General features: G+C 46.7%; 1 protein-coding gene across 1 annotated transcript in view; it reads right to left on the bottom strand.

The window, feature by feature from the left end:
* Positions 1-2,661: 2,661 nt before the first annotated feature.
* The window catches only part of LOC135913940 (SEC14-like protein 2), a 29,868-nt gene continuing 10,391 nt past the window's right edge, over positions 2,662-22,138 (bottom strand). The window contains exons 7-11 of the mRNA XM_070539454.1: positions 20,214-20,294; positions 17,636-17,716; positions 16,512-16,621; positions 15,295-15,580; positions 2,662-2,844 (exon numbers count right to left, since the gene is read on the bottom strand). Coding sequence (XP_070395555.1) covers positions 2,753-2,844; positions 15,295-15,580; positions 16,512-16,621; positions 17,636-17,716; positions 20,214-20,294 — 650 coding nt within the window. The 3' untranslated portion in view covers positions 2,662-2,752. The remainder of the gene's footprint in view (positions 2,845-15,294; positions 15,581-16,511; positions 16,622-17,635; positions 17,717-20,213; positions 20,295-22,138) is intronic.

Below are 22,138 nucleotides of genomic sequence, written 5' to 3'. Positions count from 1 at the left end.
CGAGCCGAGTTTTCGGGTAGCACATGTTCCAACAAACTCATCGCTCATCTTGAGGCGCATGTATTCAGCTTGACGTGAGTAGGCATTGGCATGCTAGAAAGTATACGAGCGGATGGCAGGCAAGACTTGAGAGTGGTCCGATTGATATTGCATAACTAACGAAGAGGAAGCTCTAGCTCGGGTGCCTCTATCTAAACACATGTAAAAGGAGAATTCGTATTTCCCGGCGACCTCTGCGCCAAGTTTGGCGAGGTTTGCTGCATTTAAAAGGAACACTTAATATCTAGGGATCTGGTTTCGAATTTTGTATTTAGGTCGTCAATTTTTTTATGAAAAAGTGGCAAACATAGAAAATTTTCAGAAAACAAAGCTATCAAGCTTACAACGCTGTAACTAAGCAATGAAAAATAATATCACAATTATGTGAATCGCATCTAATAGTGCACCTAAAGCGGACAAAATCGATGCGTTACACATGCATCTAAAAAATTTAGTAATATGGAAAAGCATCTTTTGCGGAACCTTTGTATACACAACGTAACAAATTCACGGAACATATAAAATTACATATCAGATTTGTCCGCTTTCAATTATCTAGCGGATGCCGCTTACAGAGCCGCGCTATCCGTTCTTGATGCGGAGCTATTAATTTATGAAGGTCGTGCTTCTTTTCTTTTTTTCAAACTTGTTTGTTTTTTGAACATTTTGAACATTTTTGAACATCTTGTTAAGAAAATTCAGGCCTTAAATCGAAACTTCGCTTCCAACAGCCACTCGAATTTAACTTCCTCTCTCTAATGCAACAAATTTCATTAAAATAGGTCCAGGGGTTATCTCAGAAAAACGTTTTTGCGTTTTACATGCATTTGAATAGGCCACGTTGGAGTTGGGCGCCCGAGCTAAGGCTTCCTCTTAAACTTGAAGCGCAAAGAAGAAGCCAGTGACAAGACTGACACGTTCAAGTGCAAACTTCCAAATGAACTTTATTTTCGAAGGGCACGATTATATGGTCAGCGATAAAGGAAGAAAATGAAAAGAAGCAACAAAATAATATTGTAAAGAGACATGATAAAAGTGAACAAGTTGGAAGTAGAGTTACCAAAATAACATGCCATGGCCACACCAAGGCACGGCACATGCTTGGGTTACGATTCGGGAAAGCTAGTTACTCTTGAAGAAGGTGAATGGGCTCCACATGGGCCCACTTATCCGGCGCACCCTGAAATATCGATGCCTCTACTATCACTCGTATTTGCTCCACACACTTAAGATTGTGCAGCACAGTGCACCTGTCAAACTGTGTTTAGTACCCACACCTGCGACAATGTGGCGCTATGTCACCTTCCACTCCTCAGTTGACATTGTTCGCGTGCTCGCGCCGGCGAATGTTAAGGTGCTTGCCAATGTGTCCAATACAGGACGTGCTGCATGAAAGCAGAACCCGACAGACTGCACCATTTACAAGAGGGACATACTGATATCGGTGTCATGGATGGATGGAGGGACGCTATAATCATCCCCTTCGAAACGGGGTGGTGGGTTGCGCCACCAAGCATTGTTCTTGTTCTTGGACCAAATGCAATTTCGTGACCTCCCTGCCAGACAGTGTCAGCTGTCAGCATGTTTTAATAGCCCACTCGAACTGCCGTAGCACCTCGTGGACAGCGCTGGTTCCCTATAGCGGGCTCAAAATCTGTTCGAATTATAAAATTGGTCAACGAAAATGTTGCTTGTTGAAATACACAACAATAAGCTGTTGTGCACTTATGTAAAGGCGGCCGATACCACGCCAGACATTGTTCGCCGTTTGTCTCGGCCTAATCTCAGACTATGTTTGCGTAAGGAAAAAATAACTGTTCTGCTGGAAAGCTTCTCTCGACATACTTTTGTATATTGACTGCTGACATTGGTATCGACATCTCTCGAGTAATGATCCCATGAAAGTGATTTCATCATCCCCTGTCACATTGTCCGTGCCTGAGTGTACTGATACTTCTAGTATGTGATGTGTTTGTACGTGACCAGCGCTAGTTTGTGATCTTTAGCCTTTTATTTATTTGCGTAGTTCCTATGTCCCCTCTCCCTTTCTTCGATTACTTGAAGATGTCTGTCGACGTAAGCTCTGTATGCCGTCTTCGTCTTTTATCATTTCTTTTACACATTCCCACTTTGCCCGTGAGTGAAATGAGATAGCAGAAAGCGGGCTGCTTTCAGCCTTTTCATTTGGAAAACTGTTGACCATATCTGCCCTAAGTTGCGCGATATCATGCCTGTTATTAGAGTGTTCATTTAAAATGAAGCTCTCTTTGCCTACGTAATATTTACGAACAATCGCACTTGCTTGCATTACTCCATTTTTGCGTGTGTAGGACGAGTGTCGGCTCCAGGATTGCACTCTATTTTTCTACTATGACCCGGCTATATAGACAAGCCCGTTTCGCTGCGCCGTTTGGTTGCATGCGCGAGACCTACGTCGCCTCCTTTCTCTCATCTATAATGCAGGGAGTAGCCTTATACCATCGTCTCCCCATTCACGAATTCGCGGGTGAGATCGCTTATGTTTTGCTGTATATAAGTTTGAAGCTGGGGAAGGACCCATAACCCTTATCGCTGTAAGATAACACGAGTGGCGACCGAAGTGTCCTTTATTTGCGCCTGTTCGTAAAGTTGCCAAAAAAATGGAGCAGCCGTGAAGAAAATGAGAAAAGGTAGCGCTATTCGTCAGCCACCACGTCGATGCGCCGACTTGTGATCAATGAGCGTCCTCCGGGCTATGTACGTTCACCTCGTAAGCCAAAGTCTTGCTCGTGAACCAGCTGTGGGTGTTGTCGAACTCCAGCACATCTGCGTCCAAGAAAAAAGAGTGAGAAAAGTGAGGATTTGAGGGTCAGTGGTGGTAGTATGCGAAAGCCACACATGCGCCCGCAACTTTCGCGTTCGCCGTGTGTTGGGAGTGTTCACATTTTGTCACGTGGCGCCATTTCGCAGTCCTATTGATAGCTGCTTCCGCTTCGCTATTGAAGATAGGCGGATCCAGGTAACGCGCAGCCCTCCGCCGTGCTGTTCGTACTATGACGTTGCGACCCAGACGGCGTCAATAACTGGCGATTGCTCCATAAAAGATCACTAATAAACCAACCAATGACGTCAGTACGTAACCCTTAAACGTAGGCTTGCTGTAATACGAAAGAGATATGTCCAAGGCGTATCACGGATACCATCTAGTCTATTTTTATTTCGCTCTTCCTATTCCGCCGGCGCAGAGTGTGTGTGTGTGTGTGTATATATATATATATATATATATATATATATATATATATATATATATACACACACATATACATTCCTCGTGTGCGATAGAATAGAACAAGGTAGTATCTACAAACAGAGCAGTGGCACGTATCTCGCTTGACTTTAACAAGTCCACTACTTCCAAGTAGCTCTGGACGCCAAAAGGATCCGAAGTATCCAGGGTTTCCAACGTACGCTGCTGGAATCCACTAACCACTATCTCCCATGAGTCTCTTTCTGTGACGATAGCCCGAAATGGCGCCTCTGACTTGTGAGTCTTAACAGCAAAAAACGCACTTAGCACATCTTTACTTTGTTTTACGGCTTTCTCTAAGGCTTCAAGCTTCAGTTTCTTGAGGAGTTTTGTTGCTTGAGCCTTCGACTTTCTGGGCGACACATCCGCAACCCGAAAATTCTTCTCAATGGCAAGGCCGACACTTTCTTGAAAGAGAAGCGTTGGAACCACGACAAACCCACCATCTTTGTTGGATTGTACCAGGCTCCCTCCCCCCCCCCCCCCCTCCCTGTTGAAGTGCTGAACGGCTGGTCTGAGGATTTTGTCGTCAGGATGCATCTGCCTTCTTGGACACAGGAGCCGCGGTATGTGTTATGGACGCTAAGCTTTGCCGCCTATACTTGAGAAGTCACGACGCCCTTTTCTTGGCTGTCCCTCCGCACTGCCCATGCTCAACATATTCACCACTTAGAGGCTTCAACTGCTCGTGTTGTATTTTACAACGTTCTATATGCCATAGAATGCTATCACCCTTTCCTCGTGCGCTCATTACATTATCCTCGGCTGGGATTTTCTTTAGCGCCACAATGGCGCCATCCATTGCACACGGGCCGAAATTGAATTCTCGCCGCTGTTAGATTTGCCGCTCACCGACAATTCTTCGCTTTCGAGTAAACTACTTGTCCAAGCTGGCACCCATGTTGCTCGGAACGCGTCAAAGGTCGTGCCCATGGTCGTACTGCTGCGGCATCTCAGACGCAGTTGCACAACTGTCTCCATCTGACTGCTTTCTCACTCGGAAAGCTCTGCTGTTACCGTTTGCGACAGCGGACATCACACAGGGCTACAGCACCATTTTCATTTGCAACCCGCTCCCATACCTTATGATGCTGCTCCGAAGGGAATGTCTTGGCACTGTAGAAGCGACCCACGGTGTGCAAGTTATGCACATGCCTGATGCTAATTATTGTGCTAGTTCCAGTACATTCAGTGCTGCTTTTGCGTATGACCTGTCGCCCAGTGATGCGTTCGGTCCTTCTACAGGCACTGGGCGGCCGTCGTAAGGCGCCGGCAGCGCGTCAGCGACGTAGTGGCGAACAGCGCGGTGAACGTGTCAGATGTCAGAGCACTGTCATATGAAGCAGACGACGGGACGAAGGCGATCACGGTGATTCCAGTGATGTCGCGCTGCGGGTTTTAAGGCCTGAAGTACCGGAAAATGCATTTTCTTGTGTCTGCTTTTGAGAAAGGTCCTTACTTGTACGAGGCAGGCCACATTCGCGGCATCACGTTATGTGTAAAGTAGTAAACTAGTGGAAATTTCGGTGCACCCCGCCAACAGAGCTCACCACAGTATATAAGCAAAGATCTGGAGCTCGAGCATTTATATTCCTAATGTTATTTTGCTGCGCACGTTATCATTGTCGCGTACTTATGCATGTAAATAGGGGAAGAGCAAGAAAAAAAGTAACCGAACCTTCCCCTACCGGAAAAGGCGGCAAGCGGAGCTTGTCTTGTGCGCACCTGACGTTCGTCACGGTTAAGTAACCCCCATGTAACAGTGCCGCATTGCTTCGACCTCCCGCTCCCTCAGCTCGGTATCTTCTTCTCGTTGCTGTCGGATTGCCTGGGCTCGGGCGGCTCTAACGTCTAGATTGGCGCGCTGACGGCGAGTCCTTTCATGGGCGAGTTCTCGCTGCCCATTCCTCGGGTTGCGCGCGTGACATGAGCGCGCGCCTATGCAGCTGGAATCCTTGCGCGCAATCTTATAACGGTTCGGAAAACGAACCGTTCACTTTGTCGCTTACGTCGATAAGTTTGCTACTCCCAAGCCGGTGGTGGAAGAAGGGTAGGACACGCCCGATAGATGAGAGGGTGCCACCTCACAAGTGTATGTCACTGTATGACGAGATAATCGAGGAACTGCAGAATGTTTCTGCTTGCTAATTAAACATAAAATATAAATTAATTATTATACGGCTAGTTCTAAAGTATGAACGTGTGGTGCCGGGCGTTTACGCAATGCAGAAGTAATTTATGAATGTCATTCTTTTTCATTCTTAGTCGGAGCTGCAGGCCGGTGGCGATGAACCGCCGCGCGCGCAGTTCCTTCCTCTGCGTGGAATGACCACTGGTACGCTTGCAGCCGTCTCCTCCAGTTGATAGCGAAGCCTGCAAAAGGTCTACTCAGAAAGCCGGCAGGGGCGGTGCAAATCATTATCCGTCATTTCTTCGAACGTGTATAGCACTTCCAGCCGTAGGCGACACCGAAAGAACCACGCCAATCAGACGACTAAGGCAAGCCATAGCCTCCGAAGCAACCAACGCACGCGCGCACGACGCAGCGTGTCTCCGTAGTCGCGCGATCGGCGCACGTGGCCAGGGTCGCAAGCCAATAGCCAAGCCACAGCAACGGAACTCAAAGCGGAGTACCCTTTCGCCGGTTCCGCTCTTAGCCAAAGACGGGTTCGCTTTGGAAATGATTGACAGATGCGTGTCGTGTCATAACTTGCGGTGTCGCACCGCTGTCTCTGACTGCTTCTGACGCCATCAAAATTTTTACCAATAAGATGAGGCCAAGTGAACCGTTCCCCTTTCGAGCCGTTATAAGATTCGGCCCCTTGCTAATAACTCACGCTCCGGCGCCGGCGCAGCTATGAACACATCAAACCGCCCTTTCCCGCAGCTTCTTTGCTGTGGGAGCAGCTGGGTCTTTGCGTGACCACGACAACGCCACTTATGAGCCAAGCTTCGCTTGGAAAATTCACCGACGAAATATGACAAATGCGCAAAATACATACCACTGGGTATGCATCCGTGGGGCCGCTGGGTGTGTGTGCTTCAGTGGGTACATGCCCCAGGGGCCAGCGGGCATGTACCGCTCTTCAATTAACCTTTTTTGACATGCACTTGGTTCACTGCAAGTATCACAGCAACAGCACACCTACATGGTGACATTCACGTAATGGGATTTTTCTTGCAAATGAGGGTCGGCAGTCGACATTGAGTTTCTTTTTTTCTTTCGGCTCTCGAAAAGCGCGTTCTTGCAAAATATGACCTTCAACATCGCGTTTGTGCTCTATAAGAAATATGCATGGATATATTGAGCTAAAAGGCTATTGCCGCTACCGAAGCCAGTTTAGAAAACAGTTATGATTTTTCTCTTTAGTCATACAATGACAAGGTATTTGTCAGAAGACTACAAAAAACACCAGAGTAACTGCCGTTGTTGTCAGCGATAACATGTAGGCCTGCACGCGTAATTATCGGTTCCAATAACACTGACGTGTCGTCAATCCGTCTTCAGCACAGAGAAAGAAAAAAAAGTGAAGAGTGCACACTCCCACACACACCCCCAGCGGCCCGATTTACCCTAGCGCGCCTGGCGGTTGGTGAGAGGAACTGGCCTGCACTTTCTGTTTCGGTTTCGCTGGCGCGAAATTTGGACTACCCCTGCGTAACCGCCGTGAGGCTGTAGCGGAAGCTTGTCATTTCAGACCACTTTTCGTCACCCAAATGGCGACGCTTTTATTTGTCATTTTGGTTTAGCGATTCCCTATTTTGTCGAGTTCAATATTTGGTGTGAATTGAGGTCGTGACGCAATTTTTATTTCTATTAAGTTATAACAGATGGAGATAGAGGTAATCATAATTCACTACGGCTTTATCCATCGCGCTTGTCTTCCGTGTTTTGGTGAAAGCGGTCATATGTGTCAAAGAGACAGACTTTCCGCAATGTCTTTATTCCAAGGCAAGATAGGCTTCTTCTGGGTTCTGCCGTTGTTAAAGCACCACGACACACAGCAGTAGCTGCCGTAGCTTGGACCGCCGGACGGTATGGCAACAGCACGGTCTGAAAATGTCAATAAGTGCACGCTTCGTTAATTACCAAAAACATATGTACACGTCACAACTGAACCAGGAAACCGCTTTGAATGCATAGCGAACCGATGCACAATATAAAACCATCCATCACCGACACATTCTGACTTCTGACCCATAGAACTCGGACTTACAAGGATAAATGTTAAGACTCCGTGCAGGGGTGTTTAAAAGTTCCCAGGCCGCCATCCTATGTAATCCCACGGCATCGCGGCCTGTGAACTTTTGGACACCCCTGTACGTACTCAGTATAACGGGTACATTGGTAGGCGAAATAGCAGTTCACATAAGCGTAGTAAAGATAAATTCGAAATGTCCATATACGAGGCCTTTGTTCAAATGCGCGCCACGCCACGCCTACGCGACAATACGTTGTGCAATGTATTCCGCCACGAAAGAATAGTAAGGAACCGAAAGTTACTAGAATGCGCAGTACTTCCCAACACGGCCGCCGCAATAAGTACATGCAGTAGTCATTGGGGACTTTTCCCCACCGTTACTTTTCTGTATAAACAAAGCGCACGCACGTATACACCACCGTCCGTTCGTGCGCCGTAGATATACACCTCGCTGCTATACAAAGCGCAATAAGCTACGTTCGCTGTTTATATCACATGCCATTGTTTGCAAGCAATATTATCAAAATATTCAGGAGCCCTTACTCTAAATAGGAAAAGAGCAAGCAAAGCTTGGCTACAGCGTGCCTAACGTCCTGATTTTTTTTTCTTTAGGCAGCGCCCGTCCCCGGAACGCCGTTTTCGGTCTGAATCGGCATGGTGTCTTTTATGTTCTTTCCAGCGTTCGTCAGCCTCTAGAACGGGCCAACGAAAGGACCGTCAACCGTCACGCGATCATGTAAACGCGGGTTAGGAATTCAATTTTCTCGAAACCGGAATTTTCCTGAAATGTGCAATTCCTGATATCTACCTTAAGCGTTGTCCAGCAGATCGTTTTTAGTCCGCCAACAAGAACTATTTCAATGGAGCGCCGATACCGTGGTTATCTCAAACAGCGCTGGGCAAGAACGATTTACCCTCGCAAACCGAGACGCAGCGTCTCGATGGCGTCTGACAAGCTGCGAGTCGCAGTGCAGTGCACAGCCGTGAACCGGTCCAAGTTGATGGCAGCTTCGCGTTGTTTGATCATTTTCACGGAACGCAACCAACAAAGATTATTCCGTTCTCGGCGGGGGTAGCAAGGAAGCACATGGTACAGCTCTCTCGCTACGCGTTTCTTGAGGGGGCATGCTTTTCGCATTGTTCGCGTCTAGCCGCCTCATATAGAGCCGCAAACTATTTCTTTTTGTAGCGAACCTCGTCGCCCTCACAAGTCAGTTACTCCAAGCTTCGCTTGAAAACGTGACTCACCTGTCTCACACACGAAAACACCGCCGCTGCCGACGTTCACGAAACCTTCCCGCTGTTACGCCGCTGGTACACGAATCGTTCATTTCTTCTCGATGGACGAATGGTGATTGGTGTTGATGGCAGCACGAACATAGCACGAATGAAGAACAAAAAGCACGGAAGGTGTCTTGCATAAATGCTGTTTTTATGTATAAGAAACACGCCAAATTTGGGCGTATAATTATTATTTTGTAAAACAATTGAGCAGAATTCATTACAACGTTTTCTTTTTTTGCGCCTGCGTCCTCTGGCGTTTGGTAAGAGCACAAGTTCGTTATGTAGCCGTGACGCAGTTCCTGAGGCCAGATTTCTCGGAATGTCCGCTCTTAGTCTTTTTATTTTTCTGTGTCATCAGTTCGTCCACAGGAATGGGAGCCAATCGCGTTTCTCAACCTTGACTACAAAGCCTTCACAGCTGTTCTCACCCAACGCTTGGGAAGCCTGATATGGCAGTGAGCTGCTTGCCATCGTTTCTGGAAACTTGATGGTCGTATTGTGCTGCTACCTAAGCATGATCCATGATCTGTTCGTCCAAAGGAATGGAAGCCAATCGCGCTTCTCAACCTTGACTACAAAGCCTTCACAGCTGTTCTCACTCAACGCTTGGGAAGCCTGATATGGCAGTGAGCTGCTTGCCATCGTTTCTGGGAACTTGATGGTCGTATTGTGCTGTTACCTAAGCACGATCCATCATCAGTTCGTCCAGAGGAATGGAAGCCAATCGCGCTCCTCAACCTTGACTACAAAGCCTTCACAGCTGTTCTCACCCAACGCTTGAGAAGCCTGATGCCTTCCCTAATAGGACACCATCAGGCCTGCTCAGTTCCTGGCAGACAGATACACAGTCTCTAGTTCGCTATGCATGATATAATCACAGACACGCTGACCACGTCAGAACGTGGTATCTTAGTTTCATTAGATCAATAAAAAGCATTCGATCACGTTCACTCTGAAAACATTTGCACCCTTTGGGGTGTATATTTGCCACACAACAGTAATCGTCATCTGTATTGCTTGCGTTTCCTTTCTTTAAGATGTTGCGCTCGTTACTTTCCTGTCGAGGATGTTCTGTCTTGATGATAACGCGCATGCAGTTCCCGAGTTGGAAGTTCCGGGTTCGCAGCATTAAAGGAAGAAAATGCGGACCAGACAGGTGACGACTATTGCTCTGCGGCAAATGTACACACCATAGGGTGCAACTGTCTTTAGAGTTTTGAACATAGTTACATATCTAATGTACTGACATCGTTCGGCTTTTCGTGAAATTTTGTTGAACTTATTAGGTCTGCCTATTAAAATATCCGAAGTACATTGTTTCTTGATGGTCGTAAAAGTGCACCATTTCCCATTACTCGTGGTGTTCGTCAAGGGTGCCCTCTATCTCCAGTACTCTTTGTGCTCAGCTTTGAGCCATTTATGCGCTCATTACTGAGAGACCCTTTCGTGTGCGGTCTCCCACTGCCTGGCAGTTGTGAAGGTGACAATCTTCGCCGATGACATCACATTGCATCTCAGGAATGAAGATGGCTTATCCCGTAGCCTTCGAATTTTCACTGTGTACGGAAATAGTTCAGGTGCTGCGCTAAATATTTCAAACAGCCGTTAGTTGTTCATTGGTTCACCACAGACACGCCGAAGTCCCCTTTTCCGTCTTTAAAAGAGCTATTCTCTTCCTATTTTAGGTCTTGATTACACCTATGATGGCACATCAGACTCTGTGTGGCTCTCAATTCTTGAAGATCTAAGGCGACATATTCAAGATGTTCAAGGGTACGACTTGCCCTATTAGAAAGAAGATACTTAGCCCAGTCTGTGTGTGTTTTTTGGCCAAGTGTGGTATGTCTGTCGCGTTGTACAGCCACCAATACGGGTTACTAGGTCCTTGCAGTCCCTTTTCGGTTCATTCTTTTGGTCCGGCAGTACAGAACTGGTCTGCCGCGCGGCGCTTGGGCAACGACGGTCTCGCGGTGGGTTCGCGTTCCCATCCGTGTTTGTCCACTGCCGGCTGCTTGCTCTGCAATTTCTGCTCCGTCTGTTACAGTGTGATCAGTGTCCCGCGCGCGAACTTGCCTGCTATTTCCTTGGCACAAAAATTCGGTACATGTTACCGGGCGTGCACATTAAATTCCAGACCACAAGTGTCAAACGCGCCTGCATTTTACTCTACGGCCGTGGCATTTATTCGCCACATACAGCGGGTATGTCCTGATGTAGACGTTCCCGAAAACCGTGTTGTAGGTACTATGTCACCCTTACTGCTTCCTCTAGTTCCTCCAGCGCGCCGTGCACGTTCCAATAATGTGTCTTGGAATGCAATAACGACGTCATTTCTGCCTGGCCACCTACGCGACTTCATGTGGCGTCTAGGGTGGCAAGTGCTTCCAACTCGTGAGAGGCTTGAGCGGTGAGCAGTAGTCCCATCTTCGCTCCGTCCCAATTGCGCCCTTCAAGAATCCAATAAACATGTGCTGCTACAGTGCGTCGTTGCCAGGTTATTTTGGAGGACCGTGCGTACTGGTGTTCGTGGCCTTGGAGGTAACCGCTTTATTGCATCTGGTCGCTGCTCACGTGGCCGCTTTGAGAGACTTTTAGTTGCTGCGGGGGCCTTGCATCGTCGCCGTGTTCTCTTTCCACTTCTGGGGCGGGTCTACTCTGAGCTACTGTCGTTTCTGCCAGAGGAGTTGTTCTTCGTTGTTGAAGACGAGTTCCTTCGACAGTGGTCATGCCGTCTCTTGTCGGTTGCTGATGGACGCATACAGCTTAATTTTCGACCAGCCTGGCTCTTGTAGCCAGGTGACCAGGAGTGTTCATTGAATGTGCATAGAATGCAGGTGCCCGCGATTTCTGTGTGTGTGTGTGTGCTCTCGTATACATGATCGTTTTTGTATATACGCTTCTCATAGCATTACTTCAACATTATGTAAAGTGTCCCTATCACGTCGTCGTTGTATAATAGCCATTGTGTACACTGTATATATTGAACATAATTTTATAAATGTGACAATTAGTTTACGTGCAACCGTGGCTTTCCGTGGATCTATGTGGTTACATGTCACTGAGTGAGGACTTGGACACTACTTTGAGAACGTGTCGTGTATACAATGCTTCGTTTTGTGTGCATGTTATCGTCCTGGTGGAACTGTGACGGAATTGTCACTCAGTGTTCGTATCGTCTCTTGTTGAAATAAACTTTTTCTAAACACATTTTTGGTTGGGTCGAACCCCTGCCGCCGTAGGAACAGCAGTGCGACTGTTTAAATGGTACGCACGCTTCTCTCATGCCGACGCCAAGTACATTCAAACGCCTCTAGAACGGAATGGCCTGTATAACGAAGGAATAACTTTGTCCCTGTTCTTGTGTGAGCTGTGCGCTGCACGGCCTTCACAATGAAGCGACCTGTATAACGAAGGATTTCGGAGGTCCCAAGCATTTCGTTATAAAGGGGGTTTGCTGGATTAAACTTCTTTGACACGACTGGCACGCATACGTCACGTCCAATATAGCACGAGCTAGAGCACTTGTGCGCGCTTTAATTTCCATTCTGCCACTGTAATTAACGACTTGCTTCCTTGCATCTCGAGCGGGAGCGTGTCAGTTTGTCCCATTCTCGCCTCGTGGAAGCTAACGCTTTGGAACGCCGTGTTAAGCTGCAGCGCCACCTTCGGAGTCGGCTGTCGTTTCCCAGTCCTTTCCTCGTCGCAGAACGCTACGAAGACGCTGTGAGACATTGTACCGCTTCTTTCTGGGGTGAAAAATTCGCTGTCGATTACGATACTTCCTAATGCGAAATCTATGCGTTTTCGTGATATATTGACTGGCGCGGAAAATCTAGCTCGTGCGGTACATTGCAAATGGAGCCGAGTGTCGCTCAACTGCCTCGCTAATCGGGAGATCGCGAGGCAGCGCATGGGTGGCGTGTGGACGCGCCTCACAGCGGCAGCCGCAGAGAGACCTCCGCTCATGCAGCACTTTGTTTCCATATGTGGTGCCGGTGGACGCGCTCTTCGAATACCATCGGTGAGAAAATGCATCGCAGCGGTCGTCGCCGTAGGGCCCGCGCGGTACTAAGCTTTTCTTCTCACGCTTTCGCCAAACCTTCCTCCTCCGCTTTCCTCCTCGCGTTCCTTCACCCCCGCTGCGCTCCGCGTTCGCTCTTTCATCCTTCGCTGTGCTCATTAGCTTAAGAGCACCCAAGAGCTGGGCTCTAAAAAAAATATGGCTGTGGCTTAGCTAAGGTTAAGCTCAGGATGCGAAGCATACTAGCCTTTATTTTAGTTGTTGAACCACTGTTTAGCCTGGTGAACTGCTGTTGCTTGGCTATATTTGGTTCGGCTAGACGAAGAAACAACTCCTGCAGGCGAGCGCACGAGCTGAGACCCGGCTATGTAGCTACGCGGCCGCAAGCGAGCGCACGAGTTGAGCCTCCGCTTTTGCAGCTGTTATGACGTCATATGGTAGCTACGCGGCCGCGCGCGGCGCAGCAAGGAAGAGCGTGGTTGTGCGGCTAGTATGCTTCGCATAAAAAAAACTTTAATGCGTTCTTGCATTCTTGCGCAACACTAGAACGCCATGCTGGAGCACTGACTGTAGTCAAAGGCGTGATCATATGTAGGTAGAATGAATTGGAAAAGGAAGTGGATAGTTGGAAGTACTTGCATTCCCCTACTTCATTTTACTTCAACATAGACTAAGGTACAATGTACGATCAACCATTTTGACAAAAAATAATACAATAAATATCCGCGCGCTTAGTTTGTCATCGATTTGTAGTTTGTGTCATCAGTTTGTGGCTTCGTCGACGGCAGCTTCAAAGAGCAAAACCACTTGGCAAGCCAGGACCATCAAGGTCAACGAGAAGCACAAAGTTGCATCTTAACGACTTAGTGTGTCTTGGCTTTGTCGTTACCAGACGAATGAGTGCAGGGTGTACAACATTACAGGCTAACAGCATTGACGCGTGAAACGTTGGGAGTGCGCGAAGCATCTGTACGTGTACAGCATTGGGCGTACAATGCCGTGTGGTCGGCAGCAGTTTCTGGCTGTGTATCAGTGACTGCGACGCTCTGCGACTGAGCGCAAGGTCGCACACTCAATCTAGGACCATTTTGAAGACACACGATGAGGATTCAATAAAAAAAAAAACCCTGTGCGTGGAGATATATGTGCGCACATGTCAGCAAGCTGGCGAAACTTATCATCATGCCTCTAGTGCAGAATACTTCTTGAGCATCACACTTGTAGCCTTGGAATACACTTCGGAAGAACTATTAAAGAAGTGAAAAAGGGAAATATAATCCCGAGACAGTGGCGAAACGCGAACTCAGTGAGCATCGGCCTCCGAATGCATTCGACATTGAAGGGTCCCTCACCGTAATGAGAGGATCTATTGGTTTGCAATAGGCACATAAGTCCAAATAGATGAGGCGTTGTTTAGTAATATGGGAAGTCCCAGCAGCAAAGCACACGCGTGTATGTGGGCCTCGATCCCCGTGCCATCTTCGATAGAATTAGTGGCTACTGCGAAGCGCTTGTGCTATAACTAATGGAAGGGTATAGTCATTACTTTCCATTATTATAGTATTATATTATAGTACAGTATTATAGTATAATAGCGTCGTTATGGTCCATTACTTTACAACACTTTCAGTGTTTCCTCTGTTGAATTGTCAAGACTGGTTAAGACGTGTTTCGTGTTCATTCTCTTTTTTTTATACTTTCCACACGCTGCAGCTCACCACCGGCACTTCACTTACTCACACACAAATGGCGCCGTCAGCTTGTCGCAACCTATCGTCTTCAAACCATTTGCCCGTACGACTAGCAGACGAGTTGATATTTGTACGACAATTTCATTCACAAGTATTGTACACAACAGACCAGCTCATTGTACCAGTCCTAGAGCACCATGTCTGCAGTAGTTGTGTTAGTTAACGTGCAGAGAAAGCAGCTGTCCTAAAATAGATTTTGGTGCCTATTGGCATTGTACTTATACTAGGTTAACAAGTGAACGTAGCGTTTTCGTTGAAAGAGAATGACGCTGTATTTGTGACATTTCATTTTCGTGTTGAAGTGGGGTGTCCCACGTAACTTGAGCCAAACTTTAAATATATGCCAGCGCCACGTAGCTGGACAGAATAACGTTGTTTGCCGTCGGTTGGAGATACTCAGGTATTTTTGGCATTCCGCCTTATTACGTGATTAGATTTAATTAATTAACCAAATTGTCAAATTTATTAGATTAGAAGCGTCAATGAGAAACGTGCAGAGCAACATGGAAAACTATTGCTCAATACGTGCTACATAAAGGCATTTTTCCAAACCCAAAAGAAGCTCGAGAATCGACCGAAAATTGCCGCGCAACCGGCCGCTCGAGGCGCTTTGCGTGTATTCATGCGATGTTGTTGGCGCCAATGCCTTCTTATACTTAGTCGTGACAATGGACAAAAAGAATAGAAGCACAGGATCGTGCTGGTTCATACATGTCCCAGGCGAATCGCAGAGCCAGCTTCCTTCCTGTGGCGCATGACTGCATGTCTCCACGCGTCGCAAAGGCAGCAGGGGCTCTCCTGCGAGCAAGCGCAACCCGAACGCCAGATCTCCGGCGGCCACCTGGAATCGCCAGCTGATTCGCGACCCCGGCTTGGTGACGCCCACCTGCAGCTCCCACCGGTCGCGGCGACTGACGGTACGCTGCTCGACGCCAGCTTCGCCGAACAGTGATTCGCCTCGTTCCACGCCCTCCTCGAAGCGACCGCCGTAGTTCACCTGCAGGCACGAACGATTCCGCTGTACGATTCCCCAAGAAACAACTGGAACACCCGAAACGCTTAGTTGTATCAGTGCACAAAGTGCAGTACCGAAGCAGCCTAGATCGCCATGTCCAGATTAAACGGTAGCGCACACTGCCACTGCGGTCACCGCTACGACCGAATGTAGGAAACATTCTTTGACAGCTGATGTGGATCTGAAGACGTGTACATTAGTACGTGGTTTGTATTACATGGAACGCAATTAAACGATGTCTTGAAGCAAAATACCCACAGAGCATCTTGTTAGATCATCGCACACGTGACACGTTTAGCCATCCTGGGTTCTGTCTTGTACACGACCTATGCCAATTGCATTGTTATCCGATCCGTTCTCTGCACTGACTATACGACTGATTGGAGAATGAAACTGTGAACCCAAGAATCAGAAATAATCAGATCTCTGACAGGCTGTTTCAGAGAAGTCCCTTTCACAATTTGACGCCCATACTTTCGCAACTTTAGAGCACAAATAACAACACCAAGAAGAACATATGGAAGCGCAAGACTGCAGAACTGCAGCGTTGTGTGTTTAACATTTTAAATATTTAATGTAACTAGCAGTTACATGTGGCTTCACTACTGAGAGCTGTACATCATAAAATGGCTTGAAGATTACACGAACTGGAAACTAGCGAGCCATGCATCAATATAAAAAGAAACATTTTGTTTTCCCGATATTTAATATTCAGCCCCTGCGGGTGAAAAGTCATTTCGTGCTATGTATTCAACATCACCATCAACAATTGCCTAGTAATTAGTACGGGTTCACCATGTGCCTACGCACATTACATCCGCAGTGCTAGTCGTGATAAGGCAAGCCAATGTTTAGCGAATCACTCGTACCGCGGAAGCATGCGCATATTGTGCTAACCCTTCACTCAGCTGACCTTGTGCCTGCATCTCGGGTCGTTGCCTGGTCCCACCATGTCGCCGCCCCAGTGGGCCGGAAGAGATGCTGCGTCTATGATGCTCAGCAAAAGCTCTTTCCAGCCGTCCACTGAGAAGGGCATGGACAGTTGTCAACAGCTTCATTAAACACAGGGAGATCGAATTTGCCATAGCAAGAGCGCCTGATTTTCTTCGCTCAATGCCTTTAAATGTGTAGACAACCTTCTACACCTCCTTACTTATCGTACTTTGTGCATTTATTGACGTTATCTTCACCTCGTGTTACGGAAGATAAACGAAAGAGAATCTACAGATGGCCAACTTGGAAAATTCGCACAACGAAAACTGTTTCCTACGCTTGATGATATACCATAAAGCCCACAGCTTATCCGAACATCGAATTATGACCTCACGACTGATTTCGTTCTCAGTTTTGAAATGAAGGTCTTCTGAATGTAGACATCTGCCTGATGCACCACATCAAGCGCTTGTTTGTCATCTTGTGGTACGTTCACGTTATGTTGGCTTGAATACTGTTCAAGTGTTCTCTTTAAGAACACGCCATATTGCGCATGCACCCAGGGAAAAATATGGAATAACATATAAAAGATGAAGTTGGCTTGACAAGTCTACAAGATAATTATGTGCTTTCTCGTCAGCCTCATTTGACGAATACTTGTCCTCTGTATCGATTAACTTTTGTCTCTGACCTTTGCCAAACTTTCGCGCATGGAAGCGTTAATGTCCACAGTTTTCAACATGGCGTATTGTAGCGGGCTTACATCAGATTTTAGTAGCACCCAGGTATCTGCCTACATTATAAGGAAGAGTAGCCCAGCTCGACCTCAAGTGCTTCGGAGTGGCTTATATGAAGAGATTTATGTTCAAGAACGGCCTCTTAGGTCATTGCAGGGCTCACACGTGTCGCCCGATGGCCTTGTGTGTAAAGCGACAAGTGCTACAGCGACATTATCCAACCACAAAAACAAACAAAAGGCACCGATGCGCGGACAGAACAAAGCCTGTGGAGAGTCTTTCCAGTTGCACTTTATGAGCCAAAGTAGTAATTCCAAACACTGCTAACAGTTAGGTGAACTACTCCGTGGTGAATGCTCACATTTACCGAAGACTTCCACTTTGTCCGCCGTCCTCTGGGTCAGGAATGGCCGAATCAGTCTCCACAGGATGGGGAAGAAGCTAGGCGCTGCGCCGGTCGTTCAGCGTAGTTCAATCAGCAAGCATTGGGGAAATAATGGACGGCATAGTAACAATGCACGGTTACTAACAGGGTGTATTCTTCGCTTACATTTCTGCTTTCTTTTTCTCATCAGGAGGGCTTAGCTTACTTCAAATAAAAAGCTGGTATCCAGATGAATTCAGCTTCGAATCTACGTCAACTGCAGGTGTTGCTGTGAAATACCGTGAAAGCCGGTAGCAAACTCACAATAACGTAACAAATCAGCATGCGCAGTACAATACTACCCAATGGGTTGATTAAAATGTTCCCTATAAGTTGCTAATACCTGTAATTAATTAATTAATTAGTAAATAATTAATGAAGTCGGCACGGTTGCTAACAAGCCACTGATATAAAAAACATGCATATCACCTTGCCGATATTAAATAAAAGTTGACCTAAATTAAGTATTCAATCCCTGTGGCTGAAAAAACTAGTTCGTGCTATGTATTCGGTTTAGAACAGAATGCAGGGTTTAAAAGCTAGGCTAGCTTGCGAGAGAACGAATGTATAATTGCAATCATGTTGACCGTCTGATCACGTTAGCCAGCGACTGTTCTCGAAAGAGCGGTTGGACGACAAAACTATATTCACAGTCAATGGTGAAACGGACGCCGACCAAAGAAAATTAAAAGAAAATGAAAAGCAAGACGTTTCGGCTCCCATACGGGGGCCTTGTTCGCAATTGTGAACAATCGATTTTGAACAAGGCCTAGGTATGGGAGCCGAAACATCTAGTTTTTCTTTTCGTTTTATTTCTTTGTGGTGGGCGTCCCTTTCACCTTTGACTATGAGCAATCTCGACCAGACGAGTTTTCGCGGAACTCTTGATTTCATTAAAATTACAATCATGTGGCAAGCGTCTAGTTGCATTTTCTCTGCCACGTTGTCCGTCGCGCCGCGTACTCTGTACGATCTTCTTTAATTACGGAAACCCTAAATTGCAAAGAATTTCGGGATTTTCAATTTCGCGAAACGTGACGCGACGGCAAATGTGTTGCGCAATGAGCTGAACAGCCCAGATGAAAGGAAACGTCAGAAGCACTTACATCTGCAAGAATGCGCTATGTGCTTCTAATCGCACAATATAATCTGCGAAATAATGGGGATACGCAGTGTCTCAAACTTTTTTCCACTTCTTTTCTCTACAGTACTGAAATAAAAATATATCTCTATAATTCTGCTGCTCTGACTTTACGCGTGCGGAAACGCTGCGCCAACTAAAATTCGCGTTGTTTCCCGCTTCACTTGCCAACCTGTATTTATTAGCACCATTCCTCCTCCTCAAACTCCTCCTCAATCTCCTCAAACTTCAATACTATTCTAGACGCAACGCCTTTTTACAGATACAAAGATGATCACAGAAAGTGGCAAAAATACAGTGCTTGTGTTCGCCACTTTCTATGATTGTACGTGTGCATAGAAGGGTACCGCGTCTACGACAGCAATGGTCAACCAACTTCTTCTTCTTCGTGATTCGGGAGAGGGAAAATACGCTTAGTTCTGCAGCCCATTTGGGAGCACGGCGCAGCGTAATGGGGATGGGGACGGGGAAAGAAAGATGAGAGGATAGAGGGGGAAAGGGAGAGTAGGTTTCAGGCAGCAGACGTCAGCATCATCCAGGGGCGATGGCCGCCGCTCGGGCAGAGGCCGTGCGAGGCCGAAGTCTATTGGCGATCTAGGAGCCCGTTTGAGTACACATATTCAAGCAGGCTTGCCAACCAACTAGCCCACAAATTTCTTCCGTTCTCTACTCCAGAAAGCAGACGACGTGGTCTTCTACCGAAACATGCATGAAAACGTAATGCACAAAGTATGTTTTAGATTAATTGACATGAATTTCAAGAAATACTTTTTCCAATGGATTGTGTTTTTATTACCTTGGTCTGTTTTTCTACAAGACGCGCCGCTTACTTGGGTGTCTTTTAAGATGGCTATAAACGTATTAGTACAGTTTAATTTGGTTACCGCCGCGCTAAGGAGCATACATTGATCCCCAGCCCGGCCCCCATCCCCTCTCCTAAAAATACACTTTTTACAGGGAGGCCGTTTATGTCTAGGTTCTGACGTATCTCGTCTCCATGGATGTAGACCAAGAATTTTTCATATGTGGGCCGCGTCCGAAGATGGTGCAATGCCGGGACTACCCACGGCGGAAGTGCAGTTCGCTATTAAAGGGCCCACATTAACAGCTTCGCTGGTCATTCGTCACAGCGTAAAAGGGCACAGAATTCTGACATTAAAATCAATGATCCAGAAGCTTCAAAAAAATATTGTTCGCCTGCGGAACTGAGGCTAATTTCGCAGCATTACTTCACGCCCGGAGCTACAGATGTCGCTCATCTCGCGTTTTCGCAAACTAGTCGTTGCCTGTTCTCCGTACACAATTCATTAGATGACTGCACATGGGGCTGTAAAAGAGGCTCTTACTTTCCATGCACTGTAAAAACAAGCAAAAACTTACCATTAATGGCAATGCATTTTTCAAGGCACTCGGGGAAGTGGTCCTCCATCATTTGCAGCACATCCGTGATTGCCTTGACCACTGCACTGCCAGAAAGACACCATAAGCACATGACATGCGACTTCTGCTCACCATTTCACCATTGTTGTTGTTATCCTGCTGCACAGCCGGCAGACTAATAAAAACTAAGCCGGTGTGATTTAAGTATTCTTTTCTTTCGATTATGTATCTTTCTTATCAAACACCACTCACGGCCGGCCGATGCCGGTGATAACGTAATATAAGAGCCACTAGGACCACTGACGTAAACTAATAGGAAATGGATATGAATAGAAAAGGAATAGCATTGGAATATAATAGCTACATTATCCTAACCCTGACGTAGTAATTCTGCGAAAACCTGCAAGGTGGAGCGAAGTAATGAATAAAGGGAAAATCAGACATCCACCCACGTCAAACTCTTGCCATTGCTTCGTGTTGTCGACAAATTTGACTTCGCCCTGCCATCTGCTAGCCGCCTGGTTAGCTCAGATGGTAGAGTGGCTGCCCCGGAAAGGCGGTGGTCCCGGGTTCGAGTCCCGAACCAGGACGAATTTTTCTTCAACTATGAGGCTTTTCTTTCGAGGAACCCGTACGACTTTCCTTTGTAGAAATTGCTACGAACGGGTGGATGTCTGATTTTCCCTTTATTCATTATCCTAACCCTGATCTGTAAAGAAGGCTGGCTATTTCTCAAACGGTTAAGAAGAGGTGGGCAGCTGATGGCCTCCGTAAAACCATCAATTCGCTCAATTACTGCCACATGAAATGGCGTGTTGTATAAGTCGTCCACGCTTGTAGGAGTCGTCCACGCTTCTGTCTGATGCACTGATTCGGTGCCCCGTGAAGCAAGTAAAATAGTGTCCGTGTGTTGCTGGCCGGTTCGAGAGGCAATGCTTGCGAACAATGGGCACACAGGCCGCATGGTATTCTACACAGCACCTTAAAACTAGCGGCTGCTTTCTCATTACTATTTCATTCCTTCTTATGCCATCGCTCTAGCGCTCTACACAAAAGTCTGGGCATGTAAAAACAGGAATTTATTATGTTACAGTGCGCGGTAAATGTTCGTGCAGTTCAGTAAAACGAGAAGTAACGTGTACCGCTACCGTATACAACACGTGTGTACGGCGTATTTCACCGGTCGTTTCAGAATGACGGCAGCCCGTCAGAATCTGCGTAATAACGCAACTAAATTTGTACTTGTTGATCGATCGTTTTTAATTTGGAACAGTGCAATACGGGACAACGACGCAATACGACGCACACAGCGCTGATTTCCAACAGCATTCGGTATCGGTCTTTTTATATATGTCCGTACTTTCGAAAGCAGATTTTGGAAGTCAGCGCTGTGCGCATCCTCTGTCGTCTCTGCCCTGTAGTGCGCTTTTCTTAAGTCAATAACGGCAACGAAGAAACGAAGTTTTACTGTGAACATAATTTCGTTCAGAAGTCAATTATGAAGCTTCATTAACAGTATTTGACTCGATAATTATCCTAATATAACCTTAAAGTTTCTTTACATTATCTTTGTAATGCTGCCAGCGCTCTCCGGTACAACCGGATGAATACATCATTAGAAGAGAGAGAGTAATATGGGAAGGCAGGGATGTCAACCAGTCAATAGGTTGGCTACCCTATGCTGGGGGAGGGAGAAGGAGAAGCGAGAGAAAGGAGATAGATTTAGAAAGATATTGAATAAACATTTGGCAAGCAACCCTTGCCTTGCCTTTTAGCTTCCCTTTACTTCTACTTGCTTTCTATTATTCTATAGAAATCAATTGCTTCAGAATAGCAAGAGTTTGTATTTTCTTCCTTGTCAATAAGAAACGACCGTGATTTGATACCCGTAGGATAGGCGCCCACTGCCTTCTGTAACATGTCAC

The sequence above is a fragment of the Dermacentor albipictus genome, chromosome 5 (assembly GCF_038994185.2).
Source record: "Dermacentor albipictus isolate Rhodes 1998 colony chromosome 5, USDA_Dalb.pri_finalv2, whole genome shotgun sequence".
In the NCBI taxonomy this organism is placed as follows: domain Eukaryota; kingdom Metazoa; phylum Arthropoda; class Arachnida; order Ixodida; family Ixodidae; genus Dermacentor; species Dermacentor albipictus.
Note: the sequence above shows the minus strand (reverse complement) of the source record. Positions and strands in the feature narration are given on the sequence as shown.